The 12227-nt window shown below is 43.7% G+C and overlaps 1 protein-coding gene and 1 non-coding gene across 9 annotated transcripts in view; both read right to left on the bottom strand.

Moving 5' to 3' along the window:
- Positions 1 to 12227, bottom strand: part of ALDH3A2 (aldehyde dehydrogenase 3 family member A2) — a 27794-nt gene extending 15567 nt beyond the window's left edge. For 2 of the 8 annotated variants that reach the window (XM_008010628.3, XM_073004761.1), the window contains exons 1-7: positions 12114 to 12227; positions 11820 to 11981; positions 9466 to 9697; positions 8612 to 8697; positions 5872 to 6080; positions 4475 to 4592; positions 1081 to 1222 (exon numbers count right to left, since the gene is read on the bottom strand). In XM_008010628.3, coding sequence (XP_008008819.1) covers positions 1081 to 1222; positions 4475 to 4592; positions 5872 to 6080; positions 8612 to 8697; positions 9466 to 9697; positions 11820 to 11972 — 940 coding nt within the window. In that variant the 5' untranslated portion in view covers positions 11973 to 11981; positions 12114 to 12227. Of the gene's footprint in view, positions 1 to 1080; positions 1223 to 4474; positions 4593 to 5871; positions 6081 to 8611; positions 8698 to 9465; positions 9698 to 11819 lie in introns of all 8 variants that reach the window. The other 6 variants (XM_037987212.2, XM_073004759.1, XM_037987213.2 and 3 more) reach the window with 6 other exon arrangements.
- Positions 254 to 344, bottom strand: LOC119620369 (small nucleolar RNA SNORA31). The gene has a single exon (XR_005236902.2). It is a non-coding gene; the product is annotated as a small nucleolar RNA SNORA31 (small nucleolar RNA).

Below are 12227 nucleotides of genomic sequence, written 5' to 3'. Positions count from 1 at the left end.
CCAAATCCATTGCCCACATCTTCCTCAGGTCAGAGAACCAATTTGGGCTGAGTGTCTACTTCCTCTGCATAGCCGCGCTCAGGTAAAATGATCCCAGCTCGAAGTCAGGGGAAAGTCCTAATTAGTCTATCAACTAATCAGGATAGCCCCTTCCCTTTGCCATTCATTAGCCTAGAAACGGGCAATGTGGACACGCTGAGGATGGGAGAACAGAGAGGTGAAAGAAGTAGAGTCCGTTTTCTCTTTTTTCTACAGATGTATTCCCCAGTTCGATCTGGGCCGCCACCAAGAGAGACAGAAGGCACAAGGATTGTTTTCTTTTGCATCCTAGTACAAAGAATCAGGGTTTTTTGATGGTATCATGAAGCCACTGAATTATACAGCTCAGCAGAACCTCGGGACTGCTAATTACAAGAGAATCAATTTCTGCTTATTATTTCATTTTTAAATTTTGTTTTTTTAAAGTTGATTTTTTTTTTTTTTTTTTGGTAACTTGTAGCATCTTATCTGATAAAGGGGATAAGTAAAGCTACGTGGTACAGCTTCTTTGCCAGCCAAGTCCAAACGTGTCTAATTTTTCTGTCACCTTATATGTTAATTTAGAAAAATGTGCTTAACATTCAAAGTAATATATATTCAAGGCAAAGAAGAAAAAGCACAAAGAAGGTACACAAATAATAAGGTACCATCACTGGTGGACCAAAACATTATTTCTGGGATGGTACCGTCACTGGTTAATTGTGGAATAGTGACCAAGCTATTTCCTTCTTTGTGCTGTTTTCCCATCCATGAACTAAAGATAATTACATCAAGTTCTATTCTGCTTCTCAGGACTGTTATGAAGAAAAAAGTAGTTACATGTAAATATGAACTGGAACAATGCTGGTGGCATCATTCAATACACAGAAACGTAGACATTTTAAATAGTTTATAACAAAAGCTACAGTATACCAGAAAGCAGGATTTAGTACTTCAACAATTAAAAGCTATATATTTAATAGTTTATTTAGTGTTAATAAGTAGTGCCAGCAAAAACTGCCAAATTGCCATCTTCCCATAGGAAGGGAGAATTTCCATTACCTATGTAGCGTGTGGCCTCATCAGTCTCCCCACCAAAAGCTATCTTTTGTCCTTCAAGCAAACTTAGTATCCTCTTAAAATGACGAAGATTGATGATCCTTTCATAATCAGGAGACTCTTTTATATTTTCTCCATAAAATTCCTATTTAAAACAACAGGAGTATATAAATGTCACAAAGACCCACAATTCAATTTCAGTGAGTACAAAATCCAGCCATGCCCAAAATCAATCTGGTTTTATACCCTCACAGAAGCTAACTCCCCACCCCTCAAGTAATTTGACAGTAGTACGATAGTACATTTCAGCTTTCTGGCAGGTCGAGGACTAGAAAATAAAGAGCGCGCACACACAGAAGACATCTATCACTGTCCATAGTTCCAAAGGCTCTTACGGATCTTACAGCCCACCCACGGGCCTTCACCTCCTGCGGCTGACAGTGGGAGCAGGCTGGGGTAAGTCTTGTTCTGCATCAGGGTTGCCTATGTGTTCACACATTGGCTGTGCCTGCTCTCCCCCTACAGTAAGTTCGGTAGTTACAGCAGAGACCCAAAGATCTGCAGAGTCTGAAATATTTGCCACCTAGCCCTTTACAGAAAACAGTTGCCAATCTTTGCTCCATTTTGCTGTTTTGGTCTTCTTTGAACTGGTATTTCCACCACTTACACGTGATGGTGAAACCACTCGAAGGATCAACATACAGCTTTGGGAAATTACCAAGGTAAAAGAACCTCAATAATCATGCAATCAACACTTACTTTGTAAAACAAAATCACTGAATTGCTGCATCACTTCAAAGCCTTGGGAGAGTTCTCAATTTAATCCCAAATCAAAATGAACATTGTTCATCCAACCTCTACCAAGAGCAACTCTCAAGTCTGGGTGGTTGGAATCCCTGGTGCAGCTTGCTAAAATGCATGTGCCTCAGCTCTGACTCCAGAGTCACCAACAGTAGCTTTCAGTGCTGAGTGCATCACAGAATTACCTGGAGGCCTCAGACAAGCTGAATCTTTGGAGGGTAAGGCTTGCAAACTTGTTTTTAAATGGTTCCCTAATGGTTCTAACATGTAGCTTGAGAACCACTGTGTTAAGAGTATAAATGCCTCAAAGGGAGGCAGAGGCCCTTATTCCTTTGAAATTGAATTCATCACCACACTCAACTAAGCATTTCTCCAATTCCCAAATATTTTCAATCTCACAAGTATCTTTTAACCACTCTCTCTGCCCACGTACCCTGAATCTGGGCAACTCTTCCTTCACGTGCTCATCTGGATCCATTTTTAGTCCTATCACTAAAAATGATAGTCCAATACCCATATCAAGGCCCTAGCACCTCATCCCCGAAGTTACTCTGCCTGGAACACATGGTGAACTATTGCCCTGAACTTCCTGGTACACAATTTTCTTTCTTTTTTTCTTTTTTTGAGACAGGGTCTCACTCTGTCACCTAGGCTGGAGTACAGCGGCACACTCTTGGCTCACTGCAGCCTCCGCCTCCCAGGAGGATCAAGCGATCCTCCTCCCTCAGCCTGCCAAGTAGCTGGGACCACAGGTACAAGCCACTACACCTGGATAATTTTTGTATTTCTTGTAGAGACAAGATTTTGCTACGTTGCCCAGCTGGTCTTGAATTCCTGGCCTCAAGCAATCTGTCTGCCTTGACCTTCCAAAGTGCTGGGATTACAGGAGTGAGCCACCGTGCCCAGGCAATTTTCTTTCTCTTTCTTTTTTTTTTTTTTGAGACAGAATCATACGTTGTCACTCAGGCCGGAGCACAGTAGTGCTATAATGGCTCATCGCAGCCTTGAACTCCTGGGCTCAAGTGATCCTTTTGGCTGCAGTCTCCTGAGTAGCTGGGACTATAGGCATGTGCTACCATGCGCAGCTAACCTTTTTCTCTTTTGTAGAGACATGGTCTCGTTATGTTGACCAGGCTGGTTTTGAACTCCTGGGCTCAAGCGATCTTCCTGCCTTAGCCTCCCAAAGTGCTCGGATTACAGGACTGAGCCACTGCAACCGGCAACAATTTTCATTTTCTTTTTTTTTTAAATTTTTTGAGACAAAATCTCATACCATTACCCAGGCTGGAGTGCGGTAGCATGAACTTGGCTCACTGTAACCCCCACCTCCTGGGTTCAAGCAATTCTTGTGCCTCAGCCTCCCAAATAGCTAGAATTATAGGTGCATGCCACCATGCCCGGCTAATTTTTGTATTTTTAGTAGAGATGGGTTTTGCCATGTTGGCCAAGCAGGTCTGCAACTCCTCACCTCAAGTGATCAACCTGCCTCGGCCTCCCAAAGTGCTGGGATTGCAGGCGTGAGCCACCATGTCCGGCCAACAACTCTCATTTTCAGATCACATGCACTACTCTTTGGTGTTTCTGATCCTTCCTTTTAGTGCCAATTAACATCTGTCGAGTAAACACTGACTACTCCAATAATTTCTTTCATCTGAGGGGTTAATGACCCTCACCCACTGCTGAACTCAGTCACACTGGTCATCCCACTCTTATTATTTATTTAAGACAGAATCTTGCTCTGTCACCCAGGAGTGCAGTGGCATGATCCTGGCTCACTGCAACCTTTGCCTCCCGGGTTCAAGCAATTCTCGTCAGGGTTCAAGTGAATCTCGTGCCTTAGCCTCCTGAGTAGCTGGAATTACAGACATGCGCTACCACCCCTGGCTAATTAGTAGAGATGGGGTTTCATCACATTGGCCAGGCTAGTCTTGAACTTCTGACCTCAAGTGATCTGCCCACCTCGGCCCCCCAAAGTGCTGGGATTACAGGCATGAGCCACCATGCCCAGCCCCCATTCCTTTCTACCAACCTAAATTCTACATTTCCTTCAAGTCTTGGCTTGGGACTCTACCATGCAGTCTTCCTTGGTTCCCTCACTGTAGATATTTACTTTAAACACCCTGAAAGATTGCTAACTATACAAAGGGTACACTGTAAGTAGTTATTTAATTAAGTCACTCCTCCAAACTACTGGCCACTCTAGGCCCTCTACATACACAAAAACTGATAACCTTCATCAGTAATGGCCAATATGCCACAGGGTCTCTCTGATTATACCTAAAGGGTTGGCAACATTCCCTCAAAACTATGGACACACAATTATTTAACTTTTTTTAAAAAAGTATATGACACAACTAATCATCAACAAATCAACTAGACAACTTAAGTAGATTTAACACCAAGGCAACCTTGCTCCCAGCAGATATCCTATGAAAGGTACACAGAGCATTTTCATATTAGTCAGAAAGCTCATTGAATCACATACGCTTTTAAAATTTTCCTGAAGGGAGAAACAAATGGGGATGCTGCCTGTGAATAGTTAATTTGACTCTTTATCTTATTAAAATCAGTGGAATCAGATGTTTTAAATACAAACCTTCACCGTTTCCTTAATCTTCCACACAATTTGACTTTGGAGGGATGCTTCACAGAGAATATAATCAGGTGCAATGCAGGTTTGGCCACAATTCATGTATTTTCCCCAGGTTATGCGTCTGAGAGGAAAAAATCCAGAACAGCTATATAATTCAGTCAAATTTTCAATTGTTACATTGTGTTGTTCGAATGTTTTGCAACTAAAATAGATTCATATATTTATCTGGCAATTTTTATTAAAAAGTTAAAAACTCATTTCTAAATCAGTTGGTTGGAATTTAGAATGTATTTTCCAAATGAGGTAGAATATTTTACATAGCAGGGAATTCTCACGCCAGCTCATGGGAAACAGTACTTGGTAAACAGTGATGCCATTGCCTGCAGCAGGAAAAGAGGAGAAACAGCCTCCCAATGTCCTTTCCCCTCTCCCAGTCCAGCCAAAGGAAAGTCCTGGATGACAGGAGTTTGGTACAGACTCTCCTGGTTGTGGCTTTTGGATCTGCTGGCAAGATGTTCAGGTATAAAGCAGGATGGCAGCCAGACTTCAAGGCCACCCTCCTCTTTGTGGAGCCCTGCCCCACTTGGGAAGACCTTTCCCATGCATGGACAGAAACCCACGCCCTGAACATTCACTAACTGAGGGTGTCCGATTTTGGCAACAAGATTTCTACTTAGGAAGCCAACCTGGAACCCTGACCTGGCATCTCTGAAGGGGAGAGAAAGCCACGCTACCCAGGGCACAGAGTCATGAAGGGGAGAGAAAGCCACGCCACCCCGGGCACAGAGTCATGAAGGGGAGAGAAAGCCACGCCACCCTGGGCACAGAGTCAAGAAGGGGAGAGAAAGCCACGCCACCCAGAGCAGAGTCAGTTCTATGATTTGGCACTTCTTAGTAGCTAAACCGGATTTAGCAGAGAGAACCTGAAACCTCTTATTTTCTGATGTTCAAATGCAAGATGTTATTCACAGTTAAAAAATGAGGAACACTCGTTTTGTCCACAAAGGATCTCAGTTAAGAGATCAGCATAATACCCTCTCAAATGGGAATTTAAAGATTTTATTTGGCGCACACAATACTTTGGATTATGTACTTCACAGATCACGGGCCAAAAGAACATTAAATTTCTTGCTAGATCTAGCTGTAATCTTGAGGACAGAAATAACTTTTTCAAAATTCCTAAGGACAACCACACAATGTCAGGACTTACAGCTCACCATTTTTGACAGTGTCACCAAGAGACAGTGAAAGACTCCTGTTACTCTTGATGACATCGACCACCAAAGTTTAACGATATATCTTGGAGCCATAAGGTATGGGGTTCAAATGCAGAGTAACATTGTCAGGAAAAGTCTCCACTGTGCTGGGAAAACCGCAGAAAATCAGACAGCCAGACTCACCTGCAAGCAATGTCCAGGTCACAATCTTTATCAATATAACATGGACTTTTCCCTCCCAGTTCAAGAGTCACAGGGGTCAGATGCTTGGCAGCAGCTTCCATGACAATTTTGCCAACCGCAGTGTTTCCCGTATAGAAAACGTGGTCAAATCGCTGCTTCAGGAGCTCCGTGGTTTCCTCAACACCACCATTAATAACAATATAGAGGTCCTCAAAGAAAGAGAAACACAAACTCTTGTACTGCCAAATTAATCCTAACATCTTAACATCAGCAATCTCTTCAACATAAACATGTAACACTCAGTAAAACCCAGAGAGTGTCAAGACCAGTCCCTGTGAGGGATGGGAGAGGGCGCTGACCAAGGACAAGAGGAGAACACACAGTTCGCTGGCATCTGGGAAGCATGAACCCACATAGAACCAACCTGGAGACTCGGTTTTTTACATGAGCTCAGCAACAAAGACACTAAGGAGAACAAATGGTTGAACTTGATCAGGGAAAATGCATGAGATGTGGGTGTATGCAGAAGTGACTCTGGTGAAGAATGGCTCCCACAGGACAGGTCCCAGCTGCATATCTTAGTCTGAATGTTCTCTGTCTCACAACAGAGTAGGCTCAGCCCATGCTCTTCTGAATGGTATACCCGGCACAGTAGCTGAGCGCGCTTGCTTTTGAAGTGTATCTGGTTTGAATCTGGGCTCTGCCACTCACCAGCTTATTTGACTTTAGGCAAGCTACCGAACACCTCTGAGCCTCAATTTCCTCATCTGGCACTGGGAGAATTCACGTAGCTTCTGTGGACTGAGCCCATCTACGTACGCATTGTGCTATCATTACCAGCTGTTCTAAGAGATAACACCTTAGACAATAACAGCATGAAAAGTAAGAGAACAGATGGCAACCAAGCAAGACAGAGAGGTATTCAAGACTCCAAGGTGGAAGTGTGAAGTAAAAGTTGGCTTGTGGATCTCATGTTTCCACTTGATCTCCTGTTCTGAAGGCGAATTAGTTTCATTCACTTCATAGTTCAGCTGCCCAACAAATGTTTCAAGCTTTAACTTTTCTATGACTTAATCTATATAGCATATATTATTAACCCCGTAACACAGTAACTGAAGCTCGTAGGGCATTATTATCCTCCTTATCCGGACAGTCAGTTATTGAATAATTTACCCCTGGTCAGGGGCAAAGCAGTACCTTCAACCTCCATCTTCTGGTTCTAAGTCCTATTCAATCCTTGACATCTCACTGTCTTCCATTTCATCTTTCTTGATTGGATCATTACAGCTATTAGAACAAAATGGTTCTAACAAAGAGAACAATAGCATTCCAAGAACCAGAACTGGCCTCAAGCCATTACAAGTTGATGTACAGAATACAGGTTAAGATATTTTTAAGCTGTCTTTCAATGAAAGCTAAATGAAGACTCCTCTCTGCAGCAACTCATGTAGAACTCAGCAGTGCCCATTTCTTCGTGGCATCATTAACTTCCCAGGAGGGCATAAGAACCTCTGACTCAGACAGATGAACTACCCCGCAGTTGAGCAGATCATTTTCTTTATTCAGTTCTTGATGTTCTTAAATGCCAGCATGTTAAGTCAGTGTGAAGATACATCCTCTAATTCAGGAGGGCACTTTTTGTGTGTGTGTGTGGCATGTTTTCATGCCATAGACATGTCTTTTTTTTTTTTTTTTTTTTTTGAGACGGAGTCTCGCTCTGTCACCCAGGTTGGAGTGCAGTGGCCGGATCTCAGCTCACTGCAAGCTCCGCCTCCCGGGTTTACGCCATTCTCCTGCCTCAGCCTCCCGAGTAGCTGGGACTACAGGCGCCCGCCACATCGCCCGGCTAGTTTTTTGTATTTTTTTTAGTGGAGACGGGGTTTCACCGTGTTAGCCAGGATGGTCTCGATCTCCTGACCTTGTGATCCGCCCGTCTCAGCCTCCCAAAGTGCTGGGATTACAGGCTTGAGCCACCGCGCCCGGCCGACATGTCTTTTTTGAAAGCAGAAGTACTCTTATAGGCTGGGTGCAGTGGCTCACACCTGTAATCCCAGCACTTTGGGAGGCCAAGGTGGACGGATCACCTGAGGTCAGGAGCTCAAGACCAGCCTGGCCAACATGGTGAAACCCCATCTCTACCAAAAATACAAAAACTGGCTGGGCGTGGTGGCACATGTCTGTAATCCCAGCTACTTGGGAGGCTGAGGCAGGAGAATCACTTGGACCCAGGAGGCGGAGGTTGCAGTGAGCCGAGATCCCACCACAGCACTACAGCCTGGGTGAGAAAGCAAGATTCCATCTCAAAAAACAACAAAAAAGAGTACTCTTATACAATCATATAAAAGTACATTTTGTTAGAACAAAAGAAATTATTAGTAACAGAAATATGTTAGCACCCAGCACAGTACCAGTCCCTCATTAAATAATCCATTAAATGAAAACACCTAAAATCACGTTAGCTCAAATAAAGATTATTCCAAAATGCCAAACAGAGACAATCTGTCAACAGCAGTAGTACATACACATGAAGTCATGGGCCTACATATATTGTGTAACCTCCACAGCCAGGTGACTCCACAATGTACTTTGGAACTGAACTCCTTTTACTAAGCCAATTGCTGAAGGCTTAAAGAAACTGCAATCGGGTCCCTGGCCAGCAATAACATGCAATAGCAAGAAAATCAAATGTGTGTTTTCCACAGTAAACACGTATGTTGAAGATGGGTCAAGAAATTCTTACCTGGTCCAAATACTGAGGGAGAAGCTTAGCTACGATCTTGGCTGTATTTTCACTCAGTTCAGAAGGCTTGATAATCACAGCATTTCCTAAACAAAGTAAAAAGTAGAACAGTATCATCTAAAACTTAACTGTAATAGCTACCAAAATGGCGCTCAGTGGGAGGTACAGGCTAGGTACTCCCAATTATTTCTGCAGCTCTCAATGCTGCACATCCTCAAAATGAGCATAAGAGCTCACCTCACTTTCTCTTCAAAGGCTAACTCCTTAGCTGTCATCATCTTCAGGTCACTGTCAATGGGTTCCATCAGCCTTTCCCACTCCTCCAACTTTCTATCACTTTTCTCCCACTTCTGCCCCTAGATTGTCCTCTCTGCCCGGGGAATTATTGGGCAAATGAGCGATTTCAACATACAGATCTCTATCTGGATCCTGCAAAGTGAGAAATTAATCTCCTGGCATTTGCTATATACCCAGGCTAGCATCACTCTCATAGCCTTTATTTGAATGAAGAAACTGGTCAGACAGAATCAAATGGTTCATCCAAAGCCAGAGCCAGCAACTGAAACCATATTAGAATACAGATGCCTGACTCCAAACTCCTGGGTCTATTGACTCAGACACCTTTACACTCCCACAGGTTCATTCCACGTGCTTCAAAACATAGCCACACAAATCTCCTCAGCAGCTCATTGAAAAATATGTATGATATGTATGAATTCTCAGTACACTGGTGGTGTAAACAAAGGCAAACCACCAAAGTAAATGCATTTAATTAGCCACTATCCTTAATTTACAATGAATATGACAAAATAAGCCTCCCTAAAAAGGTATATAGACATAAGCTGGCACCAGACCTGCAGCGATGGCTCCTATCAGTGGCTGAATGATGAGAACAAAGGGGTAGTTCCAAGCTCCGATTATCAGCACCACTCCCAGAGGCTGTGGCTGAATATAGGCCTCATCCATCATGGTGAGCAGGTTCTTCTTAACTGGTTTAGCAGTAACCCATTCAGGAAGATTCTCAAGCATAAAATCAATTTCCCCAAGGACAGTAATGACTTCCTGACTGTACGCATTGAGTTCACTCTGGTATAAGAGAATCACAGTTAATCTTGCAGAGTAAGTATGATACACTTCGCCCTGAATGTCAAAACACTCAAGCCAGGTACACATGCAGTGACAACAACTGGCATTATCAGACTGGCTGGTTTGCCATCCAGACTCCTTTTGTACCCTTCACGCCCTTGATAAGGGCTTGCTAATTCTCTAATATATTAAAAAAAAAAATCAAAGATTATTTCAGGGAGTAGTAACACTAGTAGTAGTAGTAGTACCACTAGTAAATCCTTCTTTACTAATCCACACCCTTTAAAAGCCAGGCTTAAATATTACCTCTTTCAGGAAGATTTCCTTGAGTAATAAAGGTCTGCTGTGATCAAACTTTCTATATCACAGTAATTATGCTATTGACATTGACCTGCATCTTAATATTTTACCCTTAACGCACTGGTTTATAACTATTACTCACATTTTATCTGTGTATGCTCTGTTTCCCAACCAAGTTTAAAACTCTTGGGGACAGGGAACTTATTGTATTTCTTGAGTCATCCTATATATACACATACTCACACAAACATTTAGTTCTTCAAGAATGATTAAATGACACAGTCTTTTTGGAATCTTAATTATCCCATCTTGTTTATTTAATATCACAGCCCCTTTCCACCAAAAGTACTCTAAATTTTATAGTTGCTACTAGTACTACTACTGTTATGACTTATTAAAATAACCTTTGAGGGGATTGTGGGGAAGGGAAAAATCACAAACCTAGAGTAAAGCTCTGCTACACATGTAATGCAGATAAAAAGTAAAAACAAGATGACGGCCTCATGCCTGTAGTCCTAGTATCTGGGAGGCTGGGGCAGGAGGACTGCTTGAGCCTAGGAGCTGGAGGCTGCAGTGAGTTATGATTGAGTCACTGCACTTCAGCCTGGGTAACAAAAGGAGACCTCGTCTCTTTAAAAAAAAAAAAAAAAAAGTAACTATTATCAGAAAACATAGAGGAATATACTTACACCCTAAAACATTACTTAAAACTCTGCTACCACAGGCCAGGGGTATATACAGGTGGCTCACACCTGTATTCCTAGCACTTTGGCAGGCCCAGGCAGGCGGATCACTTGAGGCCAGGAGTTCAGGACCAGCTTGGTCAACAGGTGAAACTCCATCTCTACTAAAAATACAAAAATTAGCCAGGCATGGTGGCGCACGCCTGTAATCCCAGCTACTGAGGAGGCCAAGGCAAGAGAATCGCTTGAACCGGAGAGGTGGAGGTTGCAGTGAGCCGAGATCGCACTACTGCACTCACGCCTGGGAGACACAGTGAGACTCTGTCTTAAAAGCGAAACAAAACAACAAGCAAACATACAAACACACACACACACACACATCAAAACAATAAAAACTTTGCTACACAAAGCGTGTTTCCAAAAGAGGCATATGATATCACTGGGGACCTTGTTAGAAACTTGGAATCTCAGATCCCACCCCGACGTACTGAACAATAATTTGCATTTTAACAAGATCCCCAGGTGTCTGTTAGTGCATTAAAATTTGAGTAGAACTGACCTAATAACACACAAAGTGATGAAGAAAAATTTGAGTGCAACTATAACTTAAAAACAAAACTCTGTCTACAAAAGAAACCATAAACAAAGCTAAAAGGCAAGAAATAGACCCAGAGACTGGTCTGAGGGTAATGGATTATTCAGAACTTATTAAATATTACTGTCACTAAAGTTGGTATACAACTCTCCCACTGCTAAATTTTACTGGCTTTAAAAGAAAGAAAGAAACCCAAAGAAAGTATCTACAATACGGTAAACTGACAAATTACTGAAATTCAGAATATACAAAGAGTTCCTACACATCATAAGGAAAAGAATCACAAATGTCACAGAAAAATGGACAACAATAGAAAAGGCAGAAAAGGAACCACAGAAGCCAGGTAACAACATATGCCCTTCTGAGTGCTAGAGGACAGGGAAAGTCAGAGGGAACTTTGGCTTTATCTGTATTGCTGGAGATCATACTTCCAGCGCTGGAGTAATCCGAAATGTAAAAGCAAAAACAAAACCCAGCAGAAGCTCCGGCCCGCAAGTGCGCTGCTGGGGCCAGCTTCCCCGCGCTCCGCCGCTCGCGTGCGTACCTTGCACAGGTCGGCAGCGATGGCCGCCAGGATGTCCTTCTCGCGCTCCTGCACCATCCTCCGCAGGGCCTCCAGCTGCTGCAGCCGAAACCGCAGGGGTCGCGACCGTCCGGACAGGAATGCCTGGCGGGCCCGCTGTACTTCGCGCTCCATGGCCTGGTCCTGCCGAGAACTGCACGGTCGGAGGGCGCTGGGGCGTGGAAAGCGGGATGCAGGCAGGTGCGGGCCTTGCCTCCCCTCTCTCCGCCTCCCTCCGGGGGTTGTCCCCACCGCCGACCCGCAGCCACAACTCACTTGCCGAGGGCTCGCTCCCTCAGCCGCGGCCTCCGGGCCCACCTAGTCCCACTGCCAGACCCAGTTGCCGCGGGGCTGACTGAGCTTGACCCAAAGCCTCGCGCCTATTGGTCC

This window comes from Chlorocebus sabaeus, chromosome 16 (assembly GCF_047675955.1).
Source record: "Chlorocebus sabaeus isolate Y175 chromosome 16, mChlSab1.0.hap1, whole genome shotgun sequence".
In the NCBI taxonomy this organism is placed as follows: domain Eukaryota; kingdom Metazoa; phylum Chordata; class Mammalia; order Primates; family Cercopithecidae; genus Chlorocebus; species Chlorocebus sabaeus.
This window is presented reverse-complemented; position numbering and strand designations above follow the sequence as displayed.